Raw genomic sequence first — 16,974 nt, forward strand, 5'->3', positions numbered from 1 at the left:
TGCAGGTTAGGTGGATTGGCGATTCTAAATTGGCCCTAGTGTGTGCTTAGTGTGTGGGTGTGGGTGTGTTTGTGTGTGTCCTGCGGTGGGTTGGCACCCTGCCCAGGATTGGTTCCTGCCTTGTGCCCTGTGTTGGCTGGGATTGGCTCCAGCAGACCCCCGTGACCCTGTGTTCGGATTCAGCGGGTTGGAAAATGGATGGATGGATATTATATTCATTGCTTATATAGCAGTCTTACAGTGTGAGATTTATTTCTTTTGTCCCGACACTTGGCATCTCATGTTAGTAATAAGTTTGTCAATATCAGGCTTGAAATCTTGTGCAGCTGCAACTTTTATGAGGAATGAAAGGTGCTTGACAGTAAGTCTTGAGCGATGTGGGGTTTTGGTAGCTTTCATTAACGAAAACAATTGCTCACAAAGGTAAGTGCTTCCGAACATAGACAGTACTCTCGATGCCAACTTACGGATCTACACAAACGAGGGTGGCAGGTAAGCATACAAGCCTGGCACACCAAATTCGTTGTATTTTGCCTTCAGAATAGAATCTGACTGCAGTTCAATCAATTCCATTTGGATACTCTCAGGTGCATTCTCAACGTTGTAAGAGTATGGTGGCGTATACAGTGCAACGTCCTGTTTGTGTGAACTGAAATTACAAAAACGCTCACTGAATTCATTGCCCAGTAATTCAAGTTGGAAAACAAATCCTCCAAAAATCAAATTTTACTTTATTAAGTTTACTTCAAAGTTTATATTGTAAAATAAGCCGATATGCAAAAAGCCCCCTGACCTACACTAATTTTACAAACTCAATATCACAAAAATTTGTTAATAAGCAACTCATCAACTCCTCGCATCCACTTCAGATCTTCAGCTGTAGTCTGCATTAACTGTTTGTTACAATACTAGCACAAAATTACATAAAACTAGAGCAAAAAAACGTGAAAATATGCGAGCTATTACTACTCGTGATGGTCAATTCTGCCCAGTGGCCAGTCTCAGCAGCCCAGCCAGTAGTGTAGCCTGCCTGGGGCGGCTCTAGGCTCGTGGTGGCCCTGGGCAGAGAAAGAATCGGTGGCCCCTTCGCCCGCCAATGTCAATATGGTATCTTATGCACGGCGAGATGGCCACGTCCGTTGCGGACACTGCATAGCCGCCTTGTGCTCATGACACGCTTCTATATGCGTGTGTCCGAAACTTGAAAACCAAGTGGTGACCCATGATATTCTCATTACGGCAGAACGTTATAATACTGCATATAGCTTACTGCTCCGACTCGAGCGACATTAGTAAATACGGCATACTAATTAACAAGAAACACAATGTTTTTGGGCCACATTGCCGTCAGCTGTGTCGTTATTTTCTCTTTCTGTTTTATATTCAATATATATTGGCGTGGCGGCTCTGTGCAGGTGCACAGTTTGCACATGCCTAAGGCCGTCCCTGCTGCCAGGCTGCTGCAGCCTAGCACTTCAGTTGCGACATTGCGGCTCATTAACTTTGGACAAGGCTCGTGGCTATACTAGCTGATGACGTTTCCGGTACTGTAATGCCATGGGAAAACTGCCTTTTAACAAAAGGCAGAAGTAGGAAAAGTCAATAAGTAACGCCGAAGATGCAGAATGATTCAATCACAAACGATAGCAATCATTTTGTACAAGTTTAGTGCTAACTAGGATCTGTCATGCGGGTCGCACAGATTTCTGTTGCGGGCCGCGTGTTTGACATGCCTGCTCTACGGACTTCTCACCTTTTGAGTTATTGTGCAGACAACAACCCCAGGGCATATTGGATATTTTAAAAGAAGGATGGCAGGAAGAGGCTTTCCCCGCTACAAACATATTAAAATATACAGTCGACCCTTGATATACGACCGGCCTGACATGCGAACAACTTGATTTACGACCAAAATTTTTGTTTTGATTTACGACCAACATCTTGCGTTACAACCTGAATGTGGTCACGTGTATCCGCTTGTGCGATTGTAAACAAACAGCCGAGAGCATTTGTAAGCATCAGTCGGAGCCCAGATACATGTGTTTGTGGACGTAATTTCGGTCAGTGCAGTGATTTATATAATTTTTTTCGATAATTGCTAAGGAAGGAAGAGAAGGTAACGAAGGTAAAGAAAGCGATCACAATCGAAGGAAGGAAATTGTGCGGAAATATAAGAGTGGTGTTTGTGTGACCGATCTCGCTAATATGTACAGCATGTCGAAATCCACCATCTCGACAATTTTACAAAGAAAAGATTTGTATAAGGAGGTTCCTTCCAAACAATAACCACCTTCCATTTCATTCTCCTCCTCCTCCCTTCCGGCAGCCCAAAGATGTCAAATTAAATGGTGAGTACAGTATGAAATTGTTGTTTCTGGTAGGCTAGGCACTTTTTATAACTTTTTGGTTAGTACTTTAGAAAAATTATTGGTGCTTTGGTAAATTATGCACATTATACAACCCTTTTTTATTATGAAAAGGTTAAGTAAGTGTTGCTGTGGGAGGTTCGGAACGCATTATGGGTATTTCCATTATTTCTTATGGGAAAAATAGTCTTGACTTACAACCAACTTGAGTTACAACCAGCCCTCACGAACAAATTGAGTTCATAAGTCAAGGGTCCACTGTATTGCATAATTATGCAATAGATTTGGAAAGATCCGTTCCTTGCTAAAAAGTCACATGGAAGAGGCACAAGCAGCACAGGCCTGATATTACGATCGGGGCACATTTTTCCAAGAGTTCCACCCAGGGGTCCTTGTTCCTACATCACATTCTAAATTCACACACATGCACATGGGAGGCAGCTAAAGGCCTCAAATGAGGGTAATTCCACACCAGACCATCACTCTAACTTTAATGCCATTAAAAAAAATTAGTGCCATTAACGCAGGTTCTTTTTGACCCTATGAAATTCCCATACATCAAGCTGAGTCTGCAAACTGAATGCATGCCACTCTAGCCTTCAAGTTATTTCTCGTAGAAGTCACTCCATATTCCTAATTGTTGAACAATGGAAAAAGGTCCATTAAATGGGAAGTTCAGTTTCAAAACTTTGCCTAACGGTTCATTCGATAAAAATAAGGATGTGTGTAGTTACTGTAAAGCTGAATTTAGTTATCACCAGACTACAAGCAACCTACAATATCACATGCAAGCCAAGCATCCATTTTACACTAATAGCATTAGTCCGGGTAATATGCGATAGACCACGCTTTACAGTGTTTGGCAGAAACCAATGGACGCGTCAACCTCCAGCAAATTAACAGTAGCAATTGCTAAATGGATAGCCACAACATGCAGGCCAATTTACATAGTGGAGGACGAAGGTCTGCACGACATAATTTGGATCGTGTCCAACGACCCAACTTATGAATCGGGGCTACAATCCGTTATGTCGATGAACAGTGGAAACTGCATTCACATGCTTTGACGGGCATGAAAAACATCAAAGAGATAGCATGCTGAAACATGCACCAAACATTTTAAGGATGTAGCAAAGCAGTGGAACATTGAGAATAAAGTAAGCACACTCAGTACAGATAGTGCACGAAATTTAATTTCAGCGGCGAGATAGCTGCCTTTTGAACACTTGCCATGCATCGCGCACAGCATTCAACATTCTGTCACAGTGTCTCTGCAGAATAGTGCATTTGACGGCGCACTTTCCAAATGCCGAAAGGTGGTGGGGCACTTCAAGCACAGTCCATCAAATACTGCAGAACTTAAGAAACAGCAAGTCGCGCATGGCCTGAAGACTGAGACACTCGTACATGAAGTGCCGACTAGATGGAACTCCACTCTAGAGATGGCGAAGCATGTGCTAAGAAACGAACTGAGAAATTAACTTGACTAGCTAGTTTAACAATTTTGAATTGTATTCTGTTTATAAAATCCTATTTCTGGAGTTTTTGTATTGCTTTTGAGTGAGATTTATTAAGCATTATTGAGAAATACATGGAGACTGCAGTATGAGATTACATGTCTTAAATATATGTCATCTGTTTTACAATACAGTGTAAGTCCAATTGTTTATTTTCTATGTTCAGCATTGCATAGCCCTAGAGTATGAGTGAATAAAGCCTCCTCACAGTTGAAGCTTTGTCTTTATTTCCTCTTGTTCCAGTTACCTGAACATTTATATATCATTATGTTGTGTCCATTCTTCTTAATATGGTCTGATTGCACTTAAAAATCTTTGTGGTAAAATTTCAACTTAAAAAAATACATTTGAGATTAATCACGATTAATTACACAAAGTCATGCATATAATCGTGATTAAACTTTTTGATCGCTTGACAGCCCTAATACATTTACAGTGGTGTGAAAAACTATTTGCCCCCTTCCTGATTTCTTATTCTTTTGCATGTTTGTCACACAAAATGTTTCTGATCATCAAACACATTTAACCATTAGTCAAATATAACACAAGTAAACACAAAATGCAGTTTGTAAATGGTGGTTTTTATTATTTAGGGAGAAAAAAAATCCAAACCTACATGGCCCTGTGTGAAAAAGTAATTGCCCCCTGAACCTAATAACTGGTTGGGCCACCCTTAGCAGCAATAACTGCAATCAAGCGTTTGCGATAACTTGCAATGAGTCTTTTACAGCGCTCTGGAGGAATTTTGGCCCACTTATCTTTGCAAAATTGTTGTAATTCAGCTTTATTTGAGGGTTTTCTAGCATGAACCGCCTTTTTAAGGTCATGCCATAGCATCTCAATTGGATTCAGGTCAGGACTTTGACTAGGCCACTCCAAAGTCTTCATTTTGTTTTTCTTCAGCCATTCAGAGGTGGATTTGCTGGTGTGTTTTGGGTCATTGTCCTGTTGCAGCACCCAAGATCGCTTCAGCTTGAGTTGACGAACAGATGGCCGGACATTCTCCTTCAGGATTTTTGGTAGACAGTAGAATTCATGGTTCCATCTATCACAGCAAGCCTTCCAGGTCCTGAAGCAGCAAAACAACCCCAGACCATCACACTACCACCACCATATTTTACTGTTGGTATGATGTTCTTTTTCTGAAATGCTGCGTTCCTTTTACGCCAGATGTAACGGGACATTTGCCTTCCAAAAAGTTCAACTTTTGACTCATCAGTCCACAAGGTATTTTCCCAAAAGTCTTGGCAATCATTGAGATGTTTCTTAGCAAAATTGAGACGAGCCCTAATGTTCTTTTTGCTTAACAGTGGTTTGCGTCTTGGAAATCTGCCATGCAGGCCGTTTTTTGCCCAGTCTCTTTCTTATGGTGGAGTCGTGAACACTGACCTTAATTGAGGCAAGTGAACCCTGCAGTTCTTTAGACGTTGTCCTGGGGTCTTTTGTGACCTCTCGGATGAGTCGTCTCTGCGCTCTTGGGGTAATTTTGGTCGGCCGGCCACTCCTGGGAAGGTTCACCACTGTTCCATGTTTTTGCCATTTGTGGATAATGGCTCTCACTGTGGTTCGCTGGAGTCCCAAAGCTTTAGAAATGGCTTTATAACCTTTACCAGACTGATAGATCTCAATTACTTCTGTTCTCATTTGTTCCTGAATTTCTTTGGATCTTGGCATGATGTCTAGCTTTTGAGGTGCTTTTGGTCTACTTGTCTGTGTCAGGCAGCTCCTATTTAAGTGATTTCTTGATTGAAACAGGTGTGGCAGTAATCAGGCCTGGGGGTGGCTACGGAAATTGAACTCAGGTGTGATACACCACAGTTAGGTTATTTTTTAACAAGGGGGCAATTACTTTTTCACACAGGGCCATGTAGGTTTGGATTTTTTTTCTCCCTAAATAATAAACACCATCATTTAAAAACTGCATTTTGTGTTTACTTGTGTTATATTTGACTAATGGTTAAATGTGTTTGATGATCAGAAACATTTTGTGTGACAAACATGCAAAAGAATAAGAAATCAGGAAGGGGGCAAATAGTTTTTCACACCACTGTATATATACTGTATATAGTGAGGTTTCTGAACTTTTTTGGAAGTCCTCCCTCCCCTCAACTGGACGACACGCCAAGGTGTGTCCCAAAATTTGATTGCAGTGTCTGTGCAAGATTGCTTTCCCACTGCTGGGGCAACTACAGGCTCACAGTGCTACAGCGGAGAGCTGTGGAAGCAAACCCTAGCTGATCGCAGTTGCGCTTTAAGCACCTGTATTGGACTCTTCATCCTGGTCTTTCTTAGTTGGCAGGAGGAATGCCCCATGGTCTTGCCTGCTTGCAAAGCACTTCTCTCTTTAGTAGAAAAAGAGGAGCTCGATGCTGACAAGGTTGGCCAGCTTGGAGATTGAACCGGATTTGGACAGTGAGGAGGGGGATGATCCCTCACCTGAGTTATTGGGACAGTTGGGAGGTGCTGTGCAGCAGGCACTTGCACCTTCAGCCTCCCCAGACAGGGTACTGCTTCAGTCTCTGAGGAATCACAGGCTAGGGAAGCAGGGGATGACACCCAGACCAAGTCAGAGGCTGTTGCATCGGGCTCTGGGGATACAGGGGCTGCCACACAGACTGTATTTGCGCTCTTACAACAAGCTGAACACAGCTTATATCTTGCATTTGAGCAAGCACATATTGCAGATGATTACTATAAGGGGGAAGGTTATAGTTTAAAAACTCTGATCTTTTTAGTTAAGAATGACATCTTGTATCATGTGATTTCCAATCACATTGAACGATTTAGCAAGACTTTAAAACAGATGATTCGTTGGGTGGCTAATTATGACCTCACCTCCTGGGACTCTGTGTTGCCCTTTCTCCTGTTTGCTGTTCAGGAATCTCCTCAGGTAGCTACTGGCTTAAGTCCATTTGAACTATTATTTGGCTGGCGGCCACAAGGGATGTTGGACATCAGGAAGAATGGACAGGGGTTTGAACTGACACCCACAGGGTGAAATTTGTCTAATAGGTCACTTAGCTGTAGGAACATATTTTTTATCAGTGTGGAGCATCAAAAACATGAACAGGAGAATCAGAAATGTGATTATGATAGAAAAAGTAAATTTTGTGAATTCAGAAAAGGCAATCAGTTTCTTGTTTTGATCCCATCTGACCCACACAAGTTATTGGCGAAATGGCTGTATCCTGCAGTAGTGGAAGAACACATGAGTTGTGTGAACTATAAAGTTAGGATTACCAGCCAGTGCTAGCCCGTGCAAACCTACATGTTAATCATTTGAAGAAGTGACACAATCCTAATGAGGTGTTGGCCACTATTGCTGTAGTGGCTCAGATTGAGGTTGCTATTGGTGATGATTTGATGGGCACTCAGAAGGCTGAGTTACTGTCCCTGGTTAGAAGGAACTCTGATATCTTTTCATCCGTGCCTGGCCTGACAGAAATTGCTGAACACAAGACTGTGACGGAGCTTGGTGTTAAGGTACAGATGCACTCATATCATATTCCAGAGGCAAGGAGGACTGTGATACATAAGAAGGTGACGCAGATGTAATTGGTCAATTGTTCTGGTACCAAACTGGATGGCTCCATTCAGTTTTGTATAGATTTTCGATGATTGAATAAAATTTCCAAATTTGATGCGTACCCGGTGCCATGTATTGATGACTTACTGGAGAAGCTTGGACAAGCCTCTTATATTTCCACCCTTGATCTCACAAAGGGGTACTGGCAGGTGCATTTGGAGGAATCCAGCTGCAAGAAGACTACGTTCACCACCCCACACTCCCATTTGGTCTCCTTTGCGCTCTGTTAACTTTTTAGAGGATGATGGATCAGATTCTGGGACAGCATTCCACGTATGCTGGAGCATATACAGACCACCAGGGTCATATTCATTATTCATGACTGAATTTAGCAACCTTTTACCTGATTTTGCTATAAATTATAATCATGTAGTGTTGATGGGGGGTTTTAATGTACACATTGGTATAACTTTTAGCAAATGTTTACTTATTTGTTAAATTTAGTAAGATTTTGTCAGATTCTCATAATCATAACCAAAACTCATAATCAAAACTCATAATCGTAACCATACATTAGATTTAATTATAACTCACAGAGCTGATATTTAAAATTTAAATATTACTTAATTAAAAGTTATTTCTGGTCACTACATACTGTAATTACATTGGAGTTGGTCCTGCCTTTAACAATACATTCACAGATTGAATCAAAGAGAGTGTGGCATCTAGATTGTAACTCTGATATTTAAGTCAAGTGTAATCATTGAAAACAATTTAGGTCAGTTAACATCAAATTATCATATGACATTGAGAGAGGCTTTGGATACAGTGGCTCCCTTTAAAACAAAAGTGATCAAAGTACATAGAAACCCTCCCTGGTTTAATGAGAGGATTTGAGCTCTTAAATTAGAATGTCAAAAACTGGAGCATAGATGGAGAACAACAAAGTTGCAGGTCTTTCAAATTGCATGGACAGAGTATTAAAATATAAAAAAGCTCTCTTTAAAACTAGCTCAGACTACTGTTCTAAAATAATAGATAACAGCAATAATAATCCTCATGTTTATTTAGAACAGTGGCTAATTTGACAAATAAGAATTCACAAATACAGTGCAAAATACAAACAGACATTAGCTGTACAGACTTTATGATTTTCTTTAATAAGAGAATTGAAAATATAAGATCCCAGATCTCAGCATCACAGTGCAAACCACATACTAACTTAGCAAACCATGTCTTCCTATACAATACAATACAATTTATTTTTGTATAGCCCAAAATCACACAAGAAGTGTCGCAACGGGCTTTAACAGGCCCTGCCTCTTGAAAGCCCCCCAGCCTTGATTCTCTAAGAAGACAAGGAAAAACTCCCAAAAAAATGGAAGAAACCTTGGGAAAGTCAGTTCAAAAAGAGACCCCTTTCCAGGTAGGTTGAGCATGCAGTGGGTGTCAAAAAGAAGGGGGGTCAATACAGTACAATACACAGAATAGAACAAATCTTTAATACAGTATAAATATAAAAATTTTACAAGTACTATGCATTCATTACTTTAGAATTTTTAATTTTGTAACAGAAACCTTAACTTTGATTTCTAAAATGAAACCTACTACTTGTTCCCTAGATTCAGTAGGAACAAAACTAATAATAAGTGCAATGGATGCTCGCGTAACGAGCCACGAGCCAGGCTGTGGGTATAGCTCGTGGCTTAGCAAGGGGGCGTGGTAGCAGTTGCGAGCCGCGATCTGCGGTGTCTGCGTTTCTCACTTAAGTGCACAGGTGGGAAACTGCCCACATCCATGATTGTTCCTGTGGCTGATGGGCTGCAGCTGCCATGTCCTCCCCGCATATATAGAGAAGCGCGAGCCGGTTAAGGGGGAGAAGAAGTAAAAGAAAAGAGAGGAGAGAGAGCGCAGGCAGGCAGGCAGGCAGGCAGGCAGGCAGGCAGGCAGGCAGGTAGGCAGGCAGGCAGGCAGGCAGGCGGAAGTCGGAAGTCGGAAGTCGGTGCGGGAGAGCGAGCGAGCGAGTGCAGGCTCGCGTGTAGCTGAACAGTGAGCTGAACAGCTGAAGCAGGACGGTGTAGAGAAGGTCAGCTGCATTAAGAGTGTCTCGCCTGTTGCAGAGCCCGCAGGTGAGACGCTAACAGAGAAGAAGCACCGGGGATTGTCATCTGTTTTTTAAAGACTGCATCCTTTTGACGTTTTAACCTCGTGTTAAAGGATTGTTATTCTTGTGTATTTTAAACCTCCACTTCACAACTGTTTTAAGGATTATTTATTTAAAGATTTATTGAATGCTCTACTGCACTTTGGACACCTGTTTTGATTCTTTTAATAATCAGTTATATTATTTACCAGTGTTATTTACTAAAGGTAGACTACAGTATATATAATTTATCAGTGTTATTTGTTAGGAAAATTGATTTTTATGTTAATATATTTGGGGTGAAGAACGGATTAACTGGATTTCAATTATTTTCAGTGGGGAAGTTTGTTCTAGATACGAGAAATTCGCTATACAAGCTCAGTGCTGGAACGAATTAAACTCGTATCTAGAGGTTCCACTGTATATTTATATATATATGCAGTATATATACTAACTATACAATTATTGCATTGCATTGCATTAAAAGTTGCATAGTTAGATCTGGACCACCCTATATACATATATATAAATATATATATATTGTCACACACGTGTGCATGGGAGGCAGCTAAAGGGCTTGAGTAAGGGCAGTTCCGAGGCATACCGGGATGTGGCAGAGTGCACTGACTCTTTTTCTCCCTTTCCTGTAAACTATTTTTCTCCCTTTCCTGTAAACCATTCCCGGGAGATTCCACTTGGCTCTCTTGATGTCACTTCCGGGACCGAGCCCATTGAAGGAGACCTTGCCGGCTCCAGCCCCAGTTATGTCACATCCAGGCTCGAACCAATGGCTGTAGACTTTCATGAGCCCGACCCCTATGATCTCACTTCCTGTCTTCCCCTTTAAAAGTCTCCACCCTTTCTCTGTTCCCTCAGTTCTGTTTTGGACTCGGTTATGTGCACATCAGTGCTGTATTCATTTAAACGACTTTTGCAGCCAGGAAACCAATTATACGGGTGGCTGCCCCAAACCTTTCTACGACTCTGTGTCGAGTTTGTGACATTATATATATATATATATTTCCGTTGGGGAAACGGCGACTTCACCTACAGGACATTGTTGACCTTCTCCTTCCCATAATCTTTCGGGAGATATCACGTGTCCTACTTCGGCAAATGGAAGGAAACCGTCATGGTCATGTGTTCATTTGTAGTCCTTTAGGTTTCCCCAGCCTGCTCCGGGATAGTCCACGTGACTATTCTCGTCGAATAGGTTTCCAAATTTCAGACTCCTAGATCGGCTAGACTCCTCGTCATCGCGGCCATCTTGCTCAGGTGGGAAGTATGTTTCCGACTCCTCATCAGAATCAAGAAGACAGGCCTCTGAAAAATAATTAAAGTACGGTCCCGGCGCATTGAACGTTTTTTCGGCACATACCTCCAGACTCCGATTATGTCCTCTTAGATCATAGAGGTTGTCCTGTGCGTCCGAAGTTCGACAGCCCTCCCGCTGTCGTAATGCTTGGGTCCTCTCTGCGTCAATCGCACCCGAAGTCCAGAGGGGGGCCCTGGTAACCCGCGTCCAGGCAAGGGAAAATGTCGTCCAAAGATTTGATTCATAATTGGAGGTTTGTTGAACCGCTCCTTGTCTCATCCCTCACTTAGGACCAGTTTGCCTTGGGTGGCCCTACCAGGGGCATAAAGCCCCAGACAACAGAGCTCCTTGGATCATTAGGACACGCAAACCCCTCCACCACGATAAGGTGGCAGTTCAAGGAGGGGTACCTTCAGTCTCAGCTTTTAAATACAGACTGAAGACTCACTACTTCAGTTTAGCATACACTGAGCAGAGCTGCTGATCAGATATGCATAATGCATCTCTGTGGTTAGTCATTAATAGTATAAGTAATTTGATATTTATAAACTGTTACCAACGCTTACATTTCTGTCAAGTCCTATAAGCATAATTAAGTACTCAAATGTAATTGTTATTCCACTATTGTATGCAGTATGCATAAAAATTGTGGAATAACAATTACAATTGAATACTTAATTATAGCATTACACTGTATTACTACTCTGTAATTATACAGTGTCAATAAACGGATGCTTGAGGGCTCTGTTGCCCTGTGAAACCCAACAGACAGATGCAGACACTGGTTTAAAAGCACCCAGAAGTATTTTTATTTTCTTCTTCAAAGTGCCCCAAAGCACCTCCACCACCATAAACAAGTAAACTCTATAATAATCACACAATACTAAATACAATAAATTCTCCTCCTCTCCTCCCAGCAGCTCCGTCACTCTCCCTCCCAATTCCGGCTCACTCGCTGGGTCTCCCATAGTCTTTTATATAGTCCTTGACCCGGAAGTGCTTCTCCTCTTCTGTTCACATGACTTGTCAGTACTTATGGGTCGGATGGAGAATTACATTTTTCTTCAGCCCGGAAGTACATAGATAGATAGATAGACAGACAGACAGACAGACAGACAGACAGACAGACAGACAGACAGATAGATAGATAGATAGATAGATAGATAGATAGATAGATAGATAGATAGATAGATAGATAGATAGATAGATAGATAGATAGATAGATACTTTATTAATCCCAAGGGGAAATTCACTTTTTTTTTTTTTTTACTTCTGTTCCTCCATCCCTTGGCTTGGGAGTACTTCCGAGCTATAGGAGAAACAAAAATCCCCTCGTCTCCCTGCAGCATCCCCAGGGTACCCAGCAGGGTTGTGAAGCAAAACTTCATCTTCCATGATGCCCTGCAGAAATCTGGGGCACCTCTAGGCTGAGGGAAGACGCCATCTAGTGTCTTGGATGTGTCGTCTGGGATGAGCTACTGGCCGTCCATCACAACAGGTAATTACAAGGTAAGTACAGCGTAATTAAGACAATCTAATCTAAGTGATACCGATTTATTTAGCAACATTTGACTGTTAAGTGTATCTTTGTAATAAGGAGACTAAAAGTACACAAGTGCATTGTACAACTTATAGGTATTTTCAGCTTTCAGGCACCCCGCTAAAATGGAGAATTCTATCTAATATTTTTAGAATATATGTGTAAAACTTTTGTTTACTTTACAGTATTCTTCATCTGCCACATACTTGCCCAGAATAGGTTAAAATTATGTCCAGGTCAATCTGTAATTATTTTACTGACTCTAACTTGAGTTGATATCATAGGGTTTCTGTTATTCAGAAAACTATCATGTTATCATTTCAGGACATTCAACCAATCAGTTTTAAAGTTAGTCCCTGACATCATAAAGCAGTAACTATATAAAAAGGCAGACAAAAACCTCTGTTTAAAATGGAAGACTGTTCTTTTGTCATTTACAAAAACATATTCTATTGTGCAAAATCCTCTGAGCATAAAGGAAAAAAATCTCTAATAATATATACTCCTCAAGTATGCACATTTTAAATACTGTTACTAAATGATGTTGGATTACATGCTTTTGTGTATACGAACTCTGCTTATTTATGTCAGAGGCTAATTTGTTTGGTTAGAGGGAAATAACTCTCCTGGGATTTTAAAATTATTCTAGAAACAACAGAAAACGTAAAATATGAGATCAACCTCTAATTCTAAAATATTAGTTGTGGCATTGAGTTTAGTGATGATACTGAATTGAATTATCAGACAACCTAAATCAGTCTAATTTCAACACCCAAACCTCTTTTAGTAAAGCAGTCAGAATTATTCCTTTGTTGTTTGTCTGGTGGATGTGCAGGTTTTATTATTTTAGGTATATTTTAACTCACTGCATGTTTTGCATCTACTAAAAATATAAAATATTTCACTACGACATTTAAACATAAGCAATTATTCAGAGTACAGATTAATTTGGAATCAGGGATTATCATGCATTGTCATAACTGACTTTCCATCCTTATACAGGTTCATTTCCACTGTTGTATGAAGTGAAGTTCATTATAACTGTATTTCATGGCAATATGTAATCAAAACAAACCATTTAATTGTGTAATTATAAAACTGTAGATATAGTCCATTACTTCTTTTGCAGCAATTTGTACTCTGGAAAGTTGATAAAGCTGTTACTTCAACTACTACTAGTACTCTTAAAAATCATATTAATGTCCTAATGGAAAAATATATAACTAACGTATACGCTATATCCTTAACTCAGAACATGCAAGTTCTTTATTTCTAAGGTTATGTTTAATAACTGCAAAAAACAATATTCTTACCTGCCGTATTAAGGAGGCATAAGTAAATGGAGGCCTTACTTCAGCATTCATATAAAACTCTTTGTTCTGAACAATATCTGTTAAAAATTGAAAATAATATTTAAGTAGATAACACATGGATCTAATTTCTTAAAAATTATGTAAAATATTAAGTTTTGCAAATGTTTTAAAAAAAAAAAATTCTATTTCAACTAATTATTCATATTAAAATTCTAGAAGTAGTGTTTTATTTTTATAAGTTCTCTACATTTCACATTAGGCACAGAATTATTCAAAAATAAATGGTGTTTCCATTTGCGATACTAAACATACTAAATACTGTATACTAAAACATACATCAACTTATTTTCCTTTCCTGCAGAATAAAAAAGTACTACTTGAAGAGCCTATTTTCTAATTAAACACATAAGATATATTATACTATGCATCATGAGATTCTATAATTTTAAATAAACAAAATATTTTAAAATCTGTACACTCTCTAAATAGCAGGTACTGATATTGAAAAATAATTATTGTTTTAACTTTGCCTCTTTTAGATTTTTAAATGTAGAAAAAGGAAAAATGAAACTTTTATAAAGCTACTATAATTCCTTTTCAATAAAAATATGCATTAATCTTCTACAGACTAAGCACAGTCAAAGAAATGTAACCTGAAAAAAACATGGAATGCAGACATACTGAGCATACTGAGGTTTGTGAACACACAACTAAGAAACAAAAACAATTGGTTATAAATTTGTACAAAACACAATAATCATATGATCATATAAGAATACCTGGAGAGATGGACATATTGTATTTTTCTGGATACCGTCTTCTGATTGGCCCAACATTATGAATGCTAGTTGGAGATATTACAGATGGTCCCTGGTTGACAATGGTAAGAGGTGTAGCTGGTGTGGTAAGTGTTTGAGGTAAGCTCTGTGGAGATACTTCTGATACAGTTTTAGAGACCGTGACACTGGATACCAGGTTCAGCTGAAAACAATACAACTTGTAATTAAAATAGAAGTATTAAGGCTTTTAAACTAAAATATTCTAATTTTCAAGGTGCAGCACATTTGTACTTATATATTGTCATTTATTTGGCAGACAAAATTTTACACAGTTTTTAAAAAATATACAAATATTTAAAGATTTATCTTGGTAACCAAAGTCCTTTTATTGTAGACATTTCTGGATATCTTCCTTTCAATATACATTATTTGTGCATTTTTTCAAATCACTATTTAGACTGACTTTCTTTTCTCCGATCCATTACTATCCTATAATTAATGTTAAAAAAGTGGACAGATTATTTTAAACTTTTAACTTTAATAAATACAATATTTTCTCTTAAACTGTCAAGGTAAATTAATGGAAGGAATTACTAAGGAAAAGATTGAGCAACACTTGGCAAGAACAGGAGTTTACTGAACAGTGAGCATGGGTTCAGACTAGGAAGATTGCGTTTTACCAACATGCTTGAATTCTATCTGGAAGCAATAAAATAATTTGATCAAAGTGATGCATGTCATATTATTTATCTTTACTTTCAAAAGTATTTGGTAAGGTCCCACATGAGATGTTGTGTGTACATAGGTGCAAAATTGGCTCGAACACAGAAAGCATAGGGTTATGGTGTAAAAAAAAAACCCTATTAGAACTGGGTGCTGTTAAGAGTGGTGTCCCTTAGGGGTGAGTACTAGGGCTGATGCTGTTTTAAGAAAGTACAAATGTTAGATTTGAATATACAATACTGATGGGGCGGCACGGTGGCGCAGTGGTAGCGCTGCTGCCTTGCAGTAAGGAGACCAGGGTTCGCTTCCTGGGTCCTCCATGCATGGAGTTTGCATGTTCTCCCTGTGTCTGCGTGGGTTTCCTCCAGGTGCTCCGGTTTCCTTCTACTGCCCAAAGACATGCAGGTTAGGTGCATTGGCAATCCTAAATTGTCCCTAGTGTGTGCTTCGTGTGTGTGTGTGCAGTGGGCTGCCCAGGGTTTGTTCCTGCCTTGTGCCCTGTGCTGGTTGGGATTGGCTCCAGCAGACCCCTGTGACCCTGTGTTAGTATATAGCGGGTTGGACAATGACTGACTGATACAATACTGGTACTGTTTTAAGGAAGTACAAATGTTAGCTTTGAATTCAAAATGCAAGGTGTGAAAAACTGAAATTACATCTTATGAAAACGATCTAGGAGTCGTAGTAAATTCATCACTAAGACATTCCAGGCAGAGTTCAGAAGCCATTAAGAAGGCTAACAGAATGTTAGGTTATATAGCATGATGTGTGGAGCACAAGTCAATGGAAGTTATGCTGAAGCTTTATGACACACCGGTAAGACCTCATCGAGAATACTGTGCGCAGTTTTGGTCTGCAGGCTACAAAAAAACAAAGAAGTGCTAGAAAAAGTCCAGAGCAGAGTGACTACGCTAATTTAGGACTCCGGGGAGTAACTTATGAGGAAAGATTAAGAAAGTGGAGCATTTTCTGTTTAAGCCAAAGGTTTTGGAGGTTGCATGATTGAAGTGTTTAAAATTGTGAAGGGAATTAGCCCAGTGGATCGAGACTGTTGCTTAAAAAAAGTTCAACAGGAACATGGGGACACAGTTGGAAATTTGTTAAGGGTAAATTTTTCACAAACATTAGAAACTTTTCTTCACTCAGAGAACCATAGACACGTGGAATAATCCTTCTGTATTCCTTCTGGACCATCTGAGGAGCAACAACACCAGGCAGGTGTGACAGGGTGTCCAGCACATCACTGGCTACAAATCCAGCAACTCCTCAGCCGCTGAGGGAGACACTTCTCTAGCAGAGGAGCTGAACATCTTCTTTGCCTGCTTTGAGGCGACAGCAACAGCAGCTCTATCACAGCCGCCTGTTCACAACAACAACATACTCACGGTGGAAAAGTGTGAGGTGAGGCGGGTGATGACGAAGGTGAACCAGAGGAAGGCTGCAGGACCCAACGGTGTGGCTGGACGGGTACTGAAAGACTGTGCAGATCAACTGGCCGGAATCTTCACTAGGATTTTCAACCAGTCCCTGTCCCAGGCCACTGTACCATCCTGCCTCAAGTCCTCCATCATTGTTCCACTGCCAAAAAAATCCATCACGAACAGATTTCCACCCATTGACACTCACATCTGTCATCATGAAGTGCTTTGAGAAACTGGTGCGGAGTCATATCATCGCCTGCCAGCCAGCAGACCTGGACCATTTCAATTTGCTTACAAAGCAAAGAGATCCACAGAGGATGCTGTGGCCACA

The 16,974-nt window shown here is 40.2% G+C and overlaps 1 protein-coding gene across 1 annotated transcript in view; it reads right to left on the minus strand.

Moving 5' to 3' along the window:
- foxp1b (forkhead box P1b) overlaps nucleotides 1–16,974 on the minus strand; it is a 463,598-nt gene that overhangs the window by 151,964 nt on the left and 294,660 nt on the right. Inside the window, exons 8-9 of the mRNA XM_051921544.1 lie at nucleotides 14,500–14,701; nucleotides 13,721–13,797 (exon numbers count right to left, since the gene is read on the minus strand). Of these exons, the coding sequence (XP_051777504.1) occupies nucleotides 13,721–13,797; nucleotides 14,500–14,701 (279 nt within the window). The remainder of the gene's footprint in view (nucleotides 1–13,720; nucleotides 13,798–14,499; nucleotides 14,702–16,974) is intronic.

The sequence above is a fragment of the Erpetoichthys calabaricus genome, chromosome 18 (assembly GCF_900747795.2).
Source record: "Erpetoichthys calabaricus chromosome 18, fErpCal1.3, whole genome shotgun sequence".
NCBI lineage: Eukaryota > Metazoa > Chordata > Cladistia > Polypteriformes > Polypteridae > Erpetoichthys > Erpetoichthys calabaricus.